The following is a 20,524-nucleotide window of genomic DNA, read 5'->3' as shown; positions in this document are numbered from 1 at the left end:
CACGCTGTAAACTTCACTTTCATCACATTTCAGTACTCTGATGCTCGCTTTTTGATTTTTCACCTATTTCATTTGCACTCACCTTCCGCTTTAATAGGAACACCCAAACATGGATGTTGGTGCCAGATGAGCTAAAACTGCAGTCTCGAATGTTTGAACAAAACGGTGCAAAAAAACTAAATAAACCAAAAAATATTTTTGAGTGACAGTTCTGTGTGGAACTTGAGTGGAAATGCTTTGTTTGTGAAAGTCAGAGGAAAATGGACAGATTGGGTCAAGCTGTCCTGAAGTAACTGGTTTTATTTTAATTTACAATCACAGCATGCACAAAACATTTCTTGTAATGGATACACAGGGGGATGGTGGCAGCTTAGTGGGTATGGCTTTGGGTTACTGGTCGGGAGTTCAAGCCCTGTTATCGCCATGCTGAGATTCTTGGGGCTCCTGATCAAGGCCTTTAGCCATCAATGCTCCAGGGGTGCTGTTTCATGTCTATGGGATATATGAAGGAAGAATATCACTGTGCTTTAAAGAACAAAGCACCTTTTTCTTAACCTTTATAACAGCAAAATCCAGGTTCCACACCTTTCAGTCAAGATTATCATGAGCACAGACTGTACCCAAACTGTATAGGTAAAAGCCTGGAAATGATTTTTTTCCATATTTCAATTGCCTATTTTTACTAAGCTTGTGTCAAACATCAGCAGACAATGCTCAGTCAGTGAGTGGGGGATCCCCTGCCCCACCTTACAATTAGCCCCCTGTGGTGTTTCATTGCCTGTTGGCAAAATGTCTACATCAAAGCCTGAGTTCCATTGTGTATCTACGGGGGAGTATTCCTGACACTGGATATCATTAATAGAGGTTTTATATATATATATATATATATATATATATATATATATATATATATATATATATATATATATATATATATATATATATAAGAAAGAAAGTTAAATTTTCAATAGTCCATCATTGGATGAATTCTGGAAATTTTGTGTGCCACAGTGAAATGGAAAATTTTGGAGCTAGGAGGTGGCATTCCTGGGTCATCAGCAATTGTTTGGACTTGTGTGACCTCATTTAGAACCCCTTGCTATTAGTTATAATGTAGTTATAATGACACGCCCATGTTGTAATCCCATGTGCAGACGGGACAGAGTCAAGATGTCCTAACTGGTAACGATGCCAAAAATCTCTCTGTGCATCATTATAACTGATGCAAAGGGGTTCTAAACAAGCTCGTACTGGTTCCAAACAATTGCTGACGCCCCAGTTCCACCAACACCTAGTTCCAAAATTTCCTTATTCCCTGTGCTACTCTGTACAATATAATTCAACAAAACAATGTAGAAATGTTAATTTTATGTTACATATTAAAAGCATTCACCTTAGTGTCAAGATTATGGCCCTGAATTACTTTTCCCATCATTCATTTCACTTCCACATACTCCAAGTACCATGCTACATACTTGATCACTCACACATATTTCCTGTTTCGTCTTATTGTTGTCACTATATAGTTTGTGGATTCTCTCTTTCTCGTCTTGCTTTTGTCATTCGCAGGGAAATCATGGGCTCCTGTCAATCAGAGCATCACTAACCATTCACTGGTGTCTAGGAGTTCATGTATGTGGTAGAGGGCAGATTGCATTTTTCTCTGCATGTGCTAAGTTGCCCTGTAATGCATCACAAACAGAAATTTTTTTTAAAAATAGTTTCACTAATTTCACAAAATTACTGGGACACCTGATTTTTTTTAGACTTATGAGTTTCTTACCATAAAGTTGGAGGCACACAACTGTATAAGATGTAATATAGAGCTCTGACCTTAACCCTATTGATCTGATGAATGTGAACGCTGACTGTACCCAAGACCTCCTCACCTCCCTTGTGGATGAATAAGCACAAATCTCCACAAAATCTAGTGGAACATCTTCCCAGAAGAGTGGTGGTTATTATAACAGTAAATGGGGAGTAAATGAGAAATGGAAAGTTTAAAAACTACAGATGAAACTTATGAACAAAGAATGGGAATTGTCAAGTTCAAAATGCTTTCATACATTACAAATCAAATGAAAAATATGATAGAAACCTGATCTCATTGAAAAGTCAAAAGAACATATCTCTTTGGATTTCATAGGAATTTTCATGAGGTAAAACAAATCAGTACTGTGAATTTTCCCATCTTTTCATATCAGCTGAGCTGTGAGAACTCTTAATGATTGGCATGTATAAGACCATGTTGGCTCTCCCTGGTTGTTAGTAACATTCCAGTTTTCCAAAATTTCACTTCAATTTCACAGTAAAGTTAGATCATGAGTTACAGCAAAACAGTTGTCATGACTTTATTCTTGAACAGAGCAGAGACTTTTCAAGTGAATTGAATTCACATGCACAGAAAAAAAGAACACAGTGCATATTTTATTCTTGCTGACTCAGACATTAGATACACTCTTGGTTAAGCCTGTTCAGTCTGAATGTTTTGCCTTTTGCATGTAGAGCTGTACACTACTGTATTCAATATTTTTAACACAAAATAGGGGTTTTATTCAAAGCAAGGATTTTTAAGTGTTTTTAAGTGTTTTTTTGCCACTTTCAGAGCTTAAAGCAAAATCTACTACATGTGATGGATTTGCAATCTGATTCTACTCCACATAAGTAAGCGGTGATCTGTGTTTTCAACCAAAATGAAGCATTAAACGAACATCTTTATGTTCTGTATGTTTAACTATGATATATGTACTGTAGTTTTCGGACTATAAGCCGCTACTTTTTTCCGCCGTTTTGAACCCCGCGGCTTAAACAACGAAGCAGCTAATTTATGGATTTTTCCTGGGTTTTTCCCGGTTTTACAAACTTCAAGCCAAAAAACTGAACCCCATAACATTAGACCAATGACATTTCCGAACAGAAACAAAAAAACGCACCTCACCTGTGTTCTGAGCTGCAAGGCATCAGGAGAAAAAACTTCCACCGGTGGTGATTTTTAAACGCACGACGATGCCAAAAGATAAACTCTCGAGAGTAATAGTTGTGAAAGGAAGGAGGAAGACAGTGAACAATGACTTTCTTGGTATTCTACTGTTTAGATACAAGTCGTTGTAACGCGTTGAGTCTGGGTGAAGGGAGAGCTCACTAACTCCAGTTGCAACAGAAATCATATAAGCACAGACAGGTTTTCAAAACTCGTGCTTTTTTATTTTTCTTGGCAACCGCGTTACGGGTTAGTCAAAGAAACTTAGAAATTAGCATCAGAAAATAATAAGGACATATTCCTCAGTCTTGCACACATGCAGTAATACCGGAAAATGCGGCGGCAGGCTATTCCCAAAATGCTGTGCTGCTCTTAAAGGAGCCACAACATATTTCACCCGTTACACTGTGTAAAAGACACTGTCTTTCATTAAAGCCTGTGTAAAGTTCATTAGTTTCAGTGTAGACTTATAGACAGGTGCGGCTTATTTATGTTCAAAATAAAAATCTTTGTCACATTCAGTGGGTGCGGCTTATATATTTGTGCGCTCAATAGTCCCATGCTTGTGTGTTTCTTCCTGGTTCTTCAGTTTTCCCCTACCTATCTAAAAACATACCATGCAAAATTGCTTCTTGGTGTGACTGAAATCCCTTCCAGGACATACCCCTGTCTCTTGCCCAGTGTTCCTGGGATACTATACAGATCCACAGTGACCCTGACTAAATGTATTTGGTTCTGACAACCAGAAGCTTGCTGAAAACTGTTAAATATTCTGGGCAACTGTGATTAAACAGTTGTTCAGTGATTACAATGATACCCTTTATTTATTTATTTTCCAATAAATTATTTGTAGTCCTCCACATATCCACACCGGCCATAGGGTTTAATACTTTATTCAGGAACATGCAAAGTTTGTGTTGGAAGAACCTGAATAATGTTCTATGGACAAATGTTTGTAAACACCTGAACATTACACTAAAATGTGGTTCTTGCCACAAAGCTTGAAGCACAATATTTTATATAAAGTCTCTGTATGTTATAAATGTATCATTTCACTTACTTGAACTCAGAGGCCCAAACCTGTTCCTGTTCCTGTTCACAAAGCAAAGGTTTGCATAGAAGAACTCAAGTGGCCCAAACTCAAGAACCCTGACCACCTTTTGGTTGAAGCAGAATGCTGATTGAAAGCCAGACCTTCTCATCTACCATTACTGCACAACCTTACTTACAATCTCTTGGCTAAATGGCTTTTCCTCATAGTTATGTTCCAAAATGTATTGGTCAACCTTCCCACTAAAGTGGCTGCTATAGCAGCAAAGGCAAAATCAAGTCCTTGTTAATGGAAATGTTTTTAGGATGTTCTAAAAGCACAAATAGGTGTAATAGTAAGGTGAGTAAAGGTAGATACTTTCCTTCCCTCTAGTTTAAAAGTAACATATACAACCACAATTCCAATAAAGTTGGGTGGTGTGATAAAATGTAAATAAAAAAAAGATCACAACGATTTGCAAATCTCATAAACACATTCTACTCACAATAGAACATAGAAAACATATCTAATGTTTAAACTGAGGAAATGTACCATTTTGAGAAAAAATAAGGCCATTTTGTATTTGATGGCTGCAACACGTCTCAAAAAAGTTGGGACAGGGCCATGTTTACCACTGTGTACCATCACATCTGGGAACTGAGGAGACCAGTTTCTGAAGTTTTGGGACTTTTATTTGTGACCACAGTAAGCAAGCTGTTGAACTGAACACGAATTTGCGAGTCATTTTAGTATTTTCAGAAATCAAAGCAAAGGAAGTCTCAAAATTAGGGTCAAGTTGAATTAAGGCACATTGTTTAATGTTTAATACTGTTAATGCTTCTTCATCTAACTAATAATATTAATCATGGGTAGGAGAGCCTTAGTATTTCACACTTGTCATTCTTAATTATACTCAGCAATCATCTGAGTGAGTTCATGTATGTAGAATATTGTAGCTCCAGCTTTTCTCTGAGGGTGTTTTGCTGCTGTGGATCAGAGCAGATGCAGGAATTTGAAAAGATCAGAAGGAGCATGTTAATCTTTCATGTAGCTGTTGTATGATAGTGGAGAGTTTACTGGTAAGCAGTGGTGGACAGTAAGGAAGTAAATGTACTTTGTTACTGTACAGACTTTAACTTCACTACATTTCAAAGTCAAATATCTGTCTTTATTTATGAGTTATTATTATTATAATTGTGAGTGGATAAGAACGTGTTTTGACTGGTGCTTGGTGGTATCTACTGATAACCAACATACAGTTCAGCATCAGTTCAACATCGAGCAGAACATTTTGAGAGAAATAAATGATGAAGAAACTCCTGCCTCGAACTCGCCACAACACCCATGGCCTTATTTGCACGATTTTTTTGAAGTAGTTGAAAAGAAGGTTTTGGGATCACAATAAGTTTAATAGATACTGATTGATAACTTTTGAAATTATTATGATTATTATGATGTTTGATTCATTAACATCATTCTATTAATAGATTGGTTAGCTGAGAGTAACATTAGAGTCTTTTTAAATAAACTACGTTGATTAAGCAAAAGTCCTGTGACAAAAATGGTAATAGGAACATTATAGCCATTATTAATCATAGTACTTTGGATACAGTACTTAAGCACATTTAAAGGCTAATACTTTTGAATGTTTAAAGAGAGCACATTTACTTTTACTGGATTAATATTATACTGAGTTTATCTGTACTTTAACTCAAGCACATGGTTTGTGTCAATGCCCTGTAGAATCCATCCAGCATCCCCTCAAATATTCTTCTATACAACCTTAATAATATTCTAACCTGTTATCCGAATAATTGCGCTTGAATAAAACTAATGAAAAGCTGTCAGCTTGCTTTCAAAGCCCCCAGCTCATTTTCTACTTTAACTCTACATATTTTAGCCAAACATGTCTGTGCAATCTCTTTAACCCTGCTCAGGCACATGGACAAACTGATGGATGTGCCCTCTGGGTGGTCTGGGAAATTCAAAATGCCAAAGCCATGCAGCAGAGTAAGCAACCGGTGGGTGTTAGCAATCAAACACACCTTCTCCTCCACCCATATCCGCTATTGCACCGTTCCATATGCAGCTTCTACTTGAAAAAAAAAGGAGTAAAAAAAGAAGGGGAGAGGTAAAAAAATATAAAATATGTCTGGCTGTCAAAAAAAAAATAGCCAGTATAGCATGCCACAAAGAAGATGAATTGCATGCAGACTCTCATACACGCACTCACACGCACCCTGTATTCTAGCTGAAGCAGCTGTCATGGGTACAGCCTTGGGCGAATAGCACCACAAACAATACATATCTAATAAAGGACAGACAGACGCTGAGGCCGACAGACACGCAGAGACACTCACGGAGCCCACAGTGTACCAGGACCAAGTAGAAGTTCATCAAGACAAAGGGAACCAGGATAATTGGAGTTTTATAAACCTGTCCATGCCCAGCTCATCTCTATGTATGAAAAAAGCAGGTAATGTTTCATCTTGTTCATCAATGTTTTATTTTAGGTCTACCAGTGAAGTGTTAGTGATGAGTTTGGAGATGTACCAAGGATGCTTCAAACTATGCTAGATGATGATGATGCCTTGAAACACCTGTTGATTTCTTACCTGCTGACTTCTTACAATGTTTCTTATATTTATCTCAAGCAGAATTTTGTAAAGAAGAAATTTGAGCAAAATAAGTAAAAACCTTAGATGATCTATAAACAAGTTGTACAAAGATTTGCATTTTCTAGTTTTTGTCATTGCGTTTGCTTTTAGTCATTGTTCTTGACTAGTTATATTTCAGGGATGTGTAAGGGAAAATAAAAAGTCAATATGTTTCCTTTGTAAAAGCAACACAATGCACAATTTGGAACAAGTCTGAAGTGAAATATATTTGAAAAAGGAAAAAAGAAAGCTCAGAGATTTGGACCACAACATTTCAACCACAGCTTGTCTAAAAGACCTGAACCCAAAAGCTGAGCTAGCACAGATTCACGTGTTCCTTTTCATATAAGGCCAAGAAACAATAGTTCATCCAGGAAATTATTCAGGTTTCCATTCAAAATCTTCATTTCCAAAAGTCAATATTTTGTTTCCACAGACATTTTTATTGGCATACTGCAAATAGGAAAAAAAACTGAGTTAAGAAACATGATTTATTTTTAACAATGAAACTACAAGTATGTGTGTTATATAATGCTTAATTAGAGCAATTTGATACCCTAAAATATATACATATATATTTTATTGATCTTTTTCAGGTACGAGTAACTGACTGGCTTTATTCAGTAAAGGCATCTGAATCTGGTATACAAACTGTTTGAATATTTTGCATATATTCCTTACACATCTCCAGTGAAGCACCTGTAGTGCAGAGACATCTGATCTGTAAGAGCGTTACTCTAAACAGATGTGGGTTATATTGTGGAATCTGGGTTTTTTTCCAAAGCTATGTGCTTGAATTGGTTCAGTATCAGTTCAAAGTCTTGTGTGAATACAACCTACATTGCTCAAATAATGGTCTGGAATACTTAAAAACAGAGAGCTTGGCAAACACCTCTAGAAGCACTGTACATCACCAAGATAAATAATATCACAGCACTGTTGAATTCTTCATTCTGATTGGTCTGAACAAGTTCATTAATTTTCTATTACAGAAGCTCTAACAGTGGTGTAGCTGCGAATCATTGGTTATCAGTATTCAATCAAGCTTAGCTTCTAAAAGTGTTCTTGTCAATAACCTTTATTTTATTGTGCAGTAGGATAAAGAGGCAGGATGCAAGTGCATAGTCATTAACTTTTGTTATAGATTAAATGCAACGACACTGTAATCTTCCAAATTTAAAGCCTTTAAAGAGCAACTGAAGAACTTTGGAGTCGCACTCAATCAATATATCCTTACTCCGATTCCAAAGATCAGAAACTAAGAGTATCATCAATCTAACAAATCTTCTGGAAAGGTTAGTATGGGATGAAAAACTCCAGACATGACTGTTTAAATGAATTGAGAATTCTTCATGGATCTAAAAATAGATCTTTTAGTCAGCATGTGAAGACAGCGGGTGACTTAGCTATTCAGACATGTTGGTGAAAGTTCATTCCTCCACCTAACAGAACAGAGAAGAGCATTGATGCATGCTGGGAGATGGTGGGCCCAACAAACGGTGCTAAAGAATCGAAGGAAGCATGGCGGAGTGTGAGGTTTGAAAAGTGCATGCAGATAGGTGGGTTCTGGTCCATTTTGGTTTTGTAGGCTGTCATCAACATACTGTAGCAATGGTATGAAAATGCATGAAAGATATTACCTCAACAAGAGTGTCTAGAAAGAACAGAAATGGGCCATGTGTGAAATCTTATGGAACACCAGTGGATAGTTGGCATTAAGATGTGGATCCCCTCATTGTCACTTGATACAAGTAGGTAGGAGGCAAACCCTTTCCATGCCATACTACAAATTCCAAAACTCGTGAGAACGACTTAGTGGTTGACTGTTTTGAATGCTGCTGAAAGATTAGGGAGTATAAGGATTAATGGCAGTTTAACTGATCTAGCACCATTAGGTTTCTCAGTGATAGCCATATGGGAGGTTTTTGTGCACTGTGCTGCTTTGAAGAAAGCTGGATTATCATTTTGCAGGTTATTCTGGGTAAGATAAAGAGATTGTACACAGCACATTTGATATTTTTTAGAAAGAAAAGAGAGAAGTAATAGTGAATAGTAGCCACTGATGTCTAAAGTATCCAGACTTTGTTTCTTCAAGATGGGAATAAACCTTGCTGTTTTGTATGCAGTTGGCACATGATCAGTTGCTGCTAGAAGAGATCAATGGAAGAAGGTCTTGTCTGATGATCTGGAGGTTTGCAGAGGACCGGATCCAGGTGGTACATAGAGGGATTGCAAAACAAGATAACTTGAAGGAATTTTTCTATTGATAGGGAAGTGTGTCAAAGAACCGGAAAGCAAGTTAAAGTGTCTTATGTTTTACTCATGCGCAGTAGCGGTACCTAAGCATTTTCAGACTTTTTATTGTGGATGAGCAACTTTTTGGGAAATCATAGTGATTGAAAAACAAGTGTAGTCGCAGAGCATTTATAGAAGAAAACAGCATTTTCAAATGTATCTGGATTAGTATAGACGTAGCCTCAGTTCTGGGAGTTTATCCTTTCCAGCTACAATCAGCTACAATTATGTATTAGAATATATATTAGTGTTAGAATTTGTCTAAAATATCCAAATGGTTTTTATGTTTCTACAAACTAGTAAAACCTTAAAAGAAGTAACATCTCTTTATATAAATTAAAGATCCAAATTATAACCACTGTTACAATTCATGATGGACAATCTACCCCTCCCACCCAGACCACCAGAAGACTAATTGACATTTACAAATGTCAATTATTTCTTCCTGTGTTTGTGCCCACCTGTTTTCTGTTCTCTATAATTAGTTCCCTTATATATGTTTTGTCATTCACCACCTTTGTTGCTGAGTATCGTATTTAATTGGGTGTTGAGTATCCAGTAAAATTTATGTTGATGTTTTCTAGCCTAATCAGTTGCATTTAAAACTAGCTGTCTCCATTTGCATACACTGCTCCTACCTTGGATTTGTTACAATTGCTCTGTATAACTGATTTTCTAAACAATACCCAAGTTTCATTGTTAAAAACAAAGAGGCAAGCACTTTTCTCCTTCATCATTTTTTATCAGAAATTCAATGCAGCTAAATGCTAATCTATGAGCTAATTAGCATGATTGTGGTTTAGCACTAAATTAAAGATTTGGGAGCTGATATGAACAGAATGTACAGGTGAGGAAGTGAGAGATTTGGGCAGATTATAGTGTTACTGTTTCCCTCTCTTTGGGTACATTTACATTTATGGCATTTGGCAGTCCACCCTCATCCATTGAAGTTTATCAATAAATGTATTCTTAAGATGGTTCATTAGGACAGAGACTAAGAGTACCATCAATCATAAACCTTTTGGGAGGGGGATTTTTTCAAAATAGCAATTTTTTTATTAGGACGAATAAGCAAATTTACAAACTTCAGTAACAGCTTGTGACTAGTTATTCAAACATCAGGTGAAAGTTTGTTTCTCTGCCAAAAATTTAAGAACATAATTTTGAATCATATTTTTCTTCTAGATTTGGCCTTCTGTCCACACTGAGATAGTACTTTTAGTCAAAAAAAAAAAAAAAAAAGCTTTTTGAAAACGCTCTCCAAAGTGAATAATTGTGAAACTGCCTTGTCGTGTCGGATTAAGGATTTCGAAAATGATGATGGATTTTTATTCATGTGATGGTGCCATTCCTCGAGATTTAAAAAGCTTTTAAAAAGTTGAAAATAAAATAAATGCTTTACTCATGTGCAGTACAGGGACATAGTTTTTTTTTTTTTTTTGACGTTTTAATGAGGAAGAGCAATTTTTGAAAGCAATAATAAATTAGATAAGTGCTGTGAAATGTGCTGGTCCATTTCTGGTTTTATAAGAAAGCAAGTGTTTTAAATCTGGTGTTTGGAGTTTAGCAATGGGGTGGTTTGGGAGAACTTTGGAGGGTGAAATCAAGTTGTTTAGCTGTATTCTGGATTAATCTGTGGAGGTCAAATATCCCTCAGAGGCAGACATGCAAGGAGAGAGTTGCAGTAGGTCCATCATGAAATGACAAGGGACTGAATATGCACCAGAGTTGCCTGAATTCTCTTGAGGTTGTAATTAAAAATCGTGAGAACGTGAGAAGAAATTGACAGTTGATTGACCATGGTTATTCCAAGGTTGTATGTGTCAATAGAAATCTCAAGATCTTGATGTGGAGATGTACCACCTAGGCTGAGAAGCAATTCAGTTTTGCTACAATTAAGCTTCAGCTAATGCACAATTAAATATCGGCCAGCTGTGCTGAGAGAGTTAAATTAAGAATGTCTGTAAGGGGTAAGACGAGCAATTGTCTGCATATCAATTGTATAACTAAAGGTCAAGCATGAGCTCTAGTGCCACTTAGATAGGGTAGTTGAAACCGCATTGTTAAACCAAATTCCTTCGTAGTGTTTTTGCGGACTTTTTCAGTACAGTGATAAATCAGCTTGGAGTTGCATTTCACACGATCATACTTACTACCATTGAGGTCAAGTAGAGCTGGCTTGGTCAGACATTATTACTTGAGGTCCAGATTGTCTCATTGATCTCAGCTTGCTCAAAGAAAAAGCCTGAACTCAAAGAAATGTGGTCCAATATGGAAACCAGACTGCAGACTCAAAGAATTTAAACCATTACCAGATGAGTGAACATATATTTCTTATCATGAGTGCAGTTCGTGGTAGTCTGATATAAAAATGTTAGACAATGACCACTGACAAGACTGTGTTAATATTTCAAGGCATACTGTGAAAAGAACAGAAAAACATGTAACTTTTGGTTCCATGCCAACAGATGACATTTGCTTAGATTAGACAACCCATGACTCATGACTTCTTCTGGTGTGAGTAACACTATACAGAAAAGGCTCTACAGTCTTGCGCTACAGGAAAGGCTTTATTTGTATGCTTGAAAACCAGTTGTTTTTGCCATTTCTGGCCCTTATGGTGCTCCAGTACCTATACATCACTAGATATACAATAACTTTGAAGGCATGGTGTAGAACTCTTCTAGTCTCTTTATGAAAAGATTATTATTATTATTTAAATACTTTATCTATCCCACAGAAAAATTCTTTATTTGCATATCCCAATTATGTAGGAAGCTGTGGTCAGATGTATTACAGTGCCCCTAGAGCACAGAGGGTTAACGGCCTTGATCAAGGGCCCCAAACGTTGCACTGGGGCTTCCAATCAGTAACCCGAAACCTTAACCACTGAGCTACCACCTCCCACTTATAAGCAATAACAAAGGATGAATAAATTAATTTATTCATTCATATATCATTACTTCCATTAATTAAATTAATTAATTGCTTCTAATTACATTGTCACATCTTCTGAATTATAAAAATAATGTCAGGTGTCAACAGTTTTAGCTGAAAACATTTGGGGATATTGAGTTGAATAAGATTATTTAACTCAAGTGGCTAAAAAAGGTTTCCTGATTGAATCAAGTGTTCTGAGATCATGAGTCCACAACTATAACTTTGTTGATCAGTGGCTCAAGAGAGCAAAATTGGTTGAGTTCTTCAATTGGATAGAAGGAACTAAGTACTTTTTTTTCCTGTCGCTCTCTGCAATAGTCATGGGCATTAGAGTCATATACATCTGCTATTTAATTTATGTGAAATAGCACTTTCCTTTGAGTATTGACCAGTGATGTAGCATGATGCAGTTAAGTGGTATCTGTTATATCATAAAAAAGCTGGTTGGTGGGTGGGAAATGCCCAAAAACAAAACTTCGAGTAGAAATAGGGGAGAATCTAAATCGAGCAAGGCCATTAACCCTCAACTGCTTAACTGTATAAGTGAGATCATTCTATATAGGCAACTTTCAAATGCCATACATGTAGATATTTTGTAAGTTACATGTATGTAAGTATAAGTCAAAGAAAGATAAAATAATAACATTCAACAGTTGGTCATAAAATCTTACAAACCATTACAGCGAAGAACTTTAATAGGTAAGTGAGCATTGCTAGAGTGACCTGCAAAAGCGATTAATTCTAACCTAAGCTGCAAACCTAATCTAGATATTGCCTCAAGAAAAATATCTTTACGTGTTTGTGGAAAAATTGAGACACACGAGTGTTAAAAAATCTTTTCTTATGAATGTGTATAAATCTTACAGAAATCTCTGATTAGATTTAAAGAATGTGCAGTTCTACCACAGCATCACGTGAATAATAGGTATCCCAACACTACGGAGACCAAGGCGTCTCACAGAATATAGATTAACATGGCAGAGGTAGAGCTGCATCTTCCTGGAGACAGAACAGGAAAATAACCTCTGGTTTTAAATATCACAGGCCCTTGAAGTTGTATACCTTTTGTTTCTACAGGTTGAGGTTCAACATGGAGTCCTTCCTCATTGCTTTAGCAATCCTGCTACTCTTTGTCTCAGTGAACTCTGAGGAAATGTCATATGAACAATTGCTGTCCCAACTGCATGCATGCCCCAAAGAGTGCTACTGCCCTCCCAGCTTTCCCACTGCAGTCTATTGCAACAACAAGGCGCTGAAAAGAATTCCCAAAATCCCACCTTTCACTTCATATCTGTACCTACAGAATAACCTCATTGATGTCCTTTCTGTAGATGCCTTCCAAAACGCCACACAGCTAAAGTGGATCAACCTTAATCAGAATAAGATCTCAAATGAGGGTGTGGAAGAGAACGCCCTTAAAGCCATGTCCAAAGTGTTGCACCTCTACATGGATGCGAACCAGCTGACCTCAATTCCTTCCCCACTTCCCCCAAATCTAGAGCAGCTACACCTCTCCAGAAACCAGATCTCAAAAATCCCAGCAGGTGTCTTTTCTGGGAAAAAGAATCTTCTGTTACTGAACCTGCAGGGGAACAAACTTCAGGATGATGCAGTCAATGAGGTCACCATTAAAGGCCTCAGTACTTTGGTTCAGATTAACTTGGGAAAGAACCAGCTAAACAGTATGCCTAAAGGTCTTCCTCCAACCATTGTGCAACTCTACTTGGATGGCAACAACATTCAGAAGATCCCTGCAGGATATTTCAATGGGCTCCCCAAGATGACCTTCCTAAGGCTTAATCACAACAAACTATTTAATGGAGGAATCCCAAAGAATGTGTTTAACCTTTCTAGCATCCTGGACCTACAGCTTTCTTACAACCAGCTTACAGAGGTACCACTCATTTCTTCTGCTCTGGAGCATCTACACCTGGACCACAATAAAATTAAGAGTAAGTCAATAACTAACCATCTAATAAAGGTATCTATTACAAAAATTAATCAACAACTTCTGAATAATCAGAGCACAGTGGTATAACATGTATTACATATTTGTGTTCACTACAGGTGTAAACTCCTCTAACATCTGCCCTGTTTCCATTGATCATTTGGATGACTACTCTGATGAAATCGCCCCTCGACTCCGCTACCTCCGCCTCGATGGGAACGTAATCGAGCCGCCCATTCCCAGAGATCTGTTTAACTGCTTCCGTCATCTCAGTGCTGTAGTCATATAGCTAAAGAACTAGGGCCCAACTTTGGCTTAGGTGGAAAGTGAAAATGTGAAAAAGTGAAAGGAATCGTCTTGTCGTCTTGAAGCTTTGATACTTGGCAGAGAGAATGGGTTTAGAGACTGTTTATTTTATTTCAGAAGTGACTTCTTTGTGACTGTTCAAGTCCCAGCTGAGTAAACATGGTACAAGGGGAATCGTATTTGTCAGTAAGGATGTTGATCTGAGTGTGAGGGTAAGGCAGTCTCTTCATGTTTGGGAAAGTATGTACAGGCTACAAATCACATTGAATCAAATTTGCAGGCCAGGGTAAATAAATATTCAGCTTTTCATAAAAATGAGACTGCATTACACAATATTTTTGAATTAATATAATAGATGTATATTCATTATATATTAAATTGACATGCACTAAATTGCTGTGAGACATGAGCAGTTTGAGATCTGACATTGTAGTAGTTTAGTGTATGCCAGCAATTGAACCTATAGAGGAAACGATTGATCTCTTTTTACTCATTACTCATTTTTTTTGTTCTTTTTTGGGGGAAGAGGCTCAGGGTCTTTGGTATGATCTTTAACTGAAACATGAATTCTATAGAATTTTAATGCAAATCCAAATGATGTTAATCACCTACATAATGTCTCTTTGGGTTTGGAAATGCTGCAGACAAAATGCTAAATAAAACCTGCTTTTAATCAAATGCTGAACTCATAGCATTTTATTGACTTAATGACCTGGGAATAGTAGCTTGTTGCATTTACAATAAAATTTTATTGTTTTAAAACTGCATGTCTGTATCCACATCAAACTCTGACCATTTAAGTGCACATAATAAAAAATGAACATGGGACAAATATTACATTACCTGTCTATCCGTAACTATAGTAACTGAATTACATAAAAAAAAAACGAAAAGCGATCTGAAATGCTGGTGTCTAAATGTCTTCAAGTCAAGTCAATTCAATTCATTTTTATTTGTATAGCACTTTTAAGAATAGACATTGTCTCAAAGCAGCTTTACAGAGATAAATCAGTAATAAGAGTGTATAAGTTTATATAGAGTATATAGTTTTTTATAGGGAAAAACTCCCTGAGATGTCAATGGTGCATAAATGATGCTGTCATTTAGGGTGTACGATGTGGCAATGCGGAAGAGTGTAATATGGTAATGCAGGAGGTAAGAACGAGGTGGTATCAAAAGTTTCGAGACTAGAGTGTATAAAGGACATTAGACAGTGGATGCTTGATAACTTTCGTCTGCTCAACAAAGTACTTTTAGTAGGACCACATGCAGCTAGAAGTAAAATTTCCGATTACGTAGCATCTCTGGATGGTGTTTCTATCTCAGTGTGTACAGCAGTCATAAACCTTGGTGTGATTATTGACCCTAGTCTTTCTTTTGAGGCTCACGTGAATAATATTACCAGGATTGCCTTCTTTCACCTTAGAAATATTGCTAAAATTAGAAATATGATGTCTTTACAGGATGCAGAAAAACTAGTTCATGCTTTTGTTACATCTAGATTAGATTACTGTAATGCTTTACTGTCTGGGTGTTTGAGTAAGTGCATAAATAAGCTTCAGTTAGTTCAGAATGCAGCGGGAAGAGTCCTCACTAGAAATATGAGCACATCACCCTGTTTTAATCCGTCTACACTGGCTCCCAATCAAAATGATAAAATACTACTACTGACGTATAAAGCACTTAACATTCTCGCACCGCAGTAGCTGAGTGAACTTCTGTACCAGTATGATCCTCAACACCTACTTAGATCAAAAGGTTTTTGTTGGTACCTCAAATAATGAAGACTACAGCAGGGAGCAGATCTTTCTCTTATAAACCCCACAGTTATGGAACAACCTTCCAATCAGTGTTCGGGACCCAGACACAGTCTCAGTGTTCCATTCAAGGCTGAAAACGTATTTATGTAGTCAAGTCTTTTATCAGTAGATTTTTCTTAGGTAAAGGCTCAGATCTGGAGGGTTCATGGATATCGAGTGTTTGGTGAACTTGGATATTTGTATTCTATTGTCCCCTCACTCTCACACGTTCACTCAGGTTTGTTGATGGTGGTGTGGTGGGTCGTCTCTTATCCCAGAGATCCCTCATGTCTGTGTTACCTTCTGGTTCTCCCTTTTAGTTATGCTGCCATAGCGAGTCTTGCCGGAGTCCAAACTGCACAGTGACATTAACTTTCATACAACAATAAGGACACATAATAATCCATAGCCTTCTCTTCCTGTCACCCCTCCTCTCTCTCTCTCTCTCTCTCTCGCTCTCTCTCTCTCTCTCTCTCTCCCTCTCTCTCTCTCTCTGTCGAGTTAAACCTGCTCCTGAGGTTCCAGTCACCACTGTTCTTTCACTGATCTGTGCACGGATCTTCCCACTTCGTCCAGGCCTGCCTCTAGATAGTGTTCTCTTCGATTGGAGGCCACTCTGTGCAGCTGGGGATGGTTTCACATCAACGCCTTTGGCGGTTTCATGAAATTCCGGAGTGAGAACGTGCTGTTTAAGGATGGATTTGGACTGTAGTTAATGTCAACAGTCTGCTACACTGACTCAGGACTACAGTTTGCTTTTGATCACCATCAATGTACCCCGCAACATCGTATATCTGCAATAAATGGACATTCGGTGCAACCCAGATGAGGATGGGTTCCCTCTTGAGTCTGGTTCCGCTCAAGGTTTCTTCCTTATGCTATCTCGGGGATTTTTTTCCTTGTTACAGTCGCCTCCAATTTGCTCATCAGGGACAAACCTACACTTATAAAGAACATATAATTTTTTTAGCACCACATTATCTGTGTAAAGCTGCTTGGAGAATGTTCATTGTTGAAAGCACTATACAAATAAAAATGAATTGGATAGATCTGTTTAAGGAAATACTTTACTTATCTACATTTGCACACTATCACCTTCAAAATAGTCCCCCTTACAAAGCAATACAGTGCTCCCAGCATTCCTGCCACTTCTGGAATGTATCCTGGAGGTTTTCTTTTGGAAGCGGGTTAAGCACCTTCTTCTATTCGCCCTGGATGTTAGACATTGTAGCTACTGTTGCAGTCTAAGATGAGACCACAACATCTCTAACTATATATATATATATATATATATATATATATATATATATATATATATATATATATATATATATATATATATATATATATACGGTATATATATATATATATATATATATATATATATATCTGATTCGTCTCAGACTCACCATGTGCTTAGTCTGGAAAAACAAGACTGTTTTTGAGGAAATATTTTTTTTTTAATAATAAATATTAAACAAATTGTTAGCAACAACTCACTGACTCTCATTCCACTTGTTCTTGTTCAGTATCTCCAATAAAGATTCTGAAGTTTCAGTCACACAGACACCAGGATATTTATGACAATTTATTGACAGAGAGAATGCATGATGGACCTTCTCGACGGCTATTAAACCATTAAATTACATATCAGTACATAAAGAGAACAAAAACATATCTGAAGGCTGTACTGTTCTTGTACTAAGATTATTTTAAAACTGTTTTAGTTTACTATTTAACCTAATTATATTATATTACATTTATGTCATTGGGCAGACATCCTTATCCAGAGTGCCTTACAGTTATCTTATTTATACAACTGTGCAGTTGAGGGTTAAGTGCCTTGGTCAAGAGCCGACCAGTGGCAGCTTGGTGGGATTTGAACTCACAACCTTTCGATCAGAATAACATCTTACCTACTGCGCTACTATTTTTTCATACTACAAGATGGATCATGTTAAATAGTTGGTCGAATCTAATAAAAAGGCTTACTTTTTATTCAAAGTTTATAGTATATGTGCTTTGTAGTACCAGGAGAGAAATGTGCTATATATATATTGATTTAAATCTAAAACAAAATTAGAACGAATCATTTAAGTAATGCTGGCAGCGAGCTCGCTTTTGTTTCTGTCGAGTGTTGCATCTCTTGGCAGTGATTAACTGGCTCAGTGTTGGAGACTGGCTCTGTGAAGAGATTGAAGGAAAGGCCTTCCTCCAGGTGGAGATTTCCTCCTGGTCCAGGACTAACAGAAGAGTCTGACAGAGGGCCCATTGTGCACCAGGGCCCGGTAGATCTGCACATTAAAGCAGCACATGCCTTACTTTCACCCCTGTGAAAAAAACTAAGACAAATATCTCATACTTAATTCTTATTCTCTTATTCAGGAAAAAAGCTGAATGCTCTGCAGGGTGTTTCTCTGTGTATTTTGTTTCCGCAGCAGGTTCTTCCTTTGTGTGTGTATGTGCATATGTGCATATATGTGTGTGTGTTGAGTGTGCCGTAGTGTGGTGTGGGCTGGGTGCTGCTGCTCATGCAGATGTGACCAAAACCAACCTCTCCCCTCTGCTCGGCCTCAGTGCCTACCTTTGCACATGCACTGCAGGTAGAGCACCCAGGGTCTAGAAGTTCACACACACTCACCCGCACACTCATACACGTACACTCTCACACAACCCTATACACGACAATATACAAATACACGCATACACACACACACTCACACCCATTGCCCTTCTCAAAGCTACCGTGAGAGCTACCGTTACTCTGGGCAGGCCCACCAGTCCTGTGCATGTCTGAGCTGGAGTTCAGGACCATCTGAGACAGCAGGAGACAGAGGTAAGTGTTCCATCAATTCTACTAGTGCTATGTAAAAATTGTTCATCACTTTTCACTATTAGATTTAATAACACAGATACTGGAGCTTATGCATGCCTGCTGTCTTAATATCCACCTCAAGGGAATTATTATGTTTTAGGCCTTGGGTTGGAGTTTTATGTTGTTGCTGTTGCTCCTGGTGATGTTTTAATATTACCATAAAGTTATTTTATATTAGAATATAATATTCAGTATTTTGCATATGTAATTAGTCATTCTGATGCTGCTAACAAACAGAGTATTACAATATCACTTTGGGGAAAAACTTGCATAGGTTTTAATATTTAGAAAATATAGAAAATGTAAAACGATGCACTGGATTGCTGAGCAATGATGTTCATTTGAGAAGAAAGAGTAACTATTATCAAAGAAAAAGAATCAATTAGATATTTCTTCTATTTGCATATGCGCTGCACAAAATTTGTATTCAAGGCCGAAAACCCCCCAAAAAAACCCCAGACAACCTGATCGATTCTCATATCAGTTTCGAAGGTGTGCTGCAATGATTGGCAGAGGACATTGTAAAATCAATGAATATCTGAAGCTCGACCACGAGCCAAGAAAAACAAGCGCATATACACGCTATGTACACTAAACACACTCACAGGAGTGTATAAATGCCCAGCTGTGTGTAAAGCACAGTCCCTCTTTCAGTGTGTCCCTGCTGAGTTTGATGCTGTCAGAAAAAGGACACAGAAATGCCTCACTCTTCCTCGCAGAGGAGCAGAGCTGAAGATCCTGCACTTTCTGCCACGTCTTAAACTAATCATTTCTATGAAAAAAAAAAAAGAAATCATCTTTTACAATCGGTGCTGTCATGAATTAAAAACCACAAGGAACCATTTTATACGCGATCGCAAATCCAAAAACTGTAAAAATAGCAAGTCAGGAGAGGCAAATGGACTGAAAGATCTGAATGTCTATCTATTAGAGTGTTACAGTCAAGTATCAATGAGTCCATGGGATTTTTTTTCTCTCCCCCTCTCAGCTCTGAGCTACCATCCTGTCCACAACCCCTGGTGGAATTTCGAGTATGAGTGCAGAGACAGATTGGGATATATGCTTATAAAGAAGCTCTGTCAAAGCTTTCAACTCCCTCTCTCTCTCTTTCTCTCACACACATACACACATACACACATTCCCCTTACACCAAATGTTCTCCATCTCACCTTGAGGACCAGAACTTCATCCAAATCCACATCGCCTTCTTCTCTGCTCATGCCTTTCCTCCCTCGTCTCTTCTTATTCACTTAGTTGTTCTCGGTTTGAATAGACCTCAGATAAGCTGATCCCGGTTTCACTGTCTTTCAAAAGCAGGATCTCGACGATACAATGCTGGAATAGATAAGGACCCAGACATAGAACATATACACCAGCTTATAGTCCACGAATGCATGAAACTTTTCTCATTCTTCCATTGAATATATGAATGTACACTTTGAGCGTCAGTGTCTGTTACTGATATGGCACACAAATAATGAACACTAAATCATAACAATGAATACCACATTGCTGTCGAATTCCGGATTCTGATTGGTCAGAGGGTGTCAGTTAATGATCTCTAATCGCACCTTTGAAGATCGTGCAGCTGCAAATCATTCAATTAAATTATCAGTAAATTATTTCGATTCTGAATATGGCAAGGTTTTTTGTACAGAAACCTACATTCATTTAGGAGTTAGGGGTTTAACTCT

The 20,524-nt window shown here is 37.6% G+C and overlaps 1 protein-coding gene across 1 annotated transcript; it reads left to right on the top strand.

Annotated features, from left to right (window-relative positions):
• Nucleotides 1–6,198: 6,198 nt before the first annotated feature.
• On the top strand, nucleotides 6,199–14,988 carry kera (keratocan). The gene is made up of 3 exons (XM_083527841.1): nucleotides 6,199–6,486; nucleotides 12,980–13,854; nucleotides 13,970–14,988. The coding sequence occupies exons 1-3, from the start codon at nucleotides 6,470–6,472 to the stop codon at nucleotides 14,137–14,139; spliced, it is 1,062 nt and encodes a 353-aa protein (XP_083383967.1). The 5' UTR covers nucleotides 6,199–6,469; the 3' UTR covers nucleotides 14,140–14,988.
• Nucleotides 14,989–20,524: the final 5,536 nt, after the last annotated feature.

The sequence above is a fragment of the Silurus aristotelis genome (genome assembly GCF_946808225.1).
Source record: "Silurus aristotelis genome assembly, chromosome: 24".
NCBI lineage: Eukaryota > Metazoa > Chordata > Actinopteri > Siluriformes > Siluridae > Silurus > Silurus aristotelis.
This window is presented reverse-complemented; position numbering and strand designations above follow the sequence as displayed.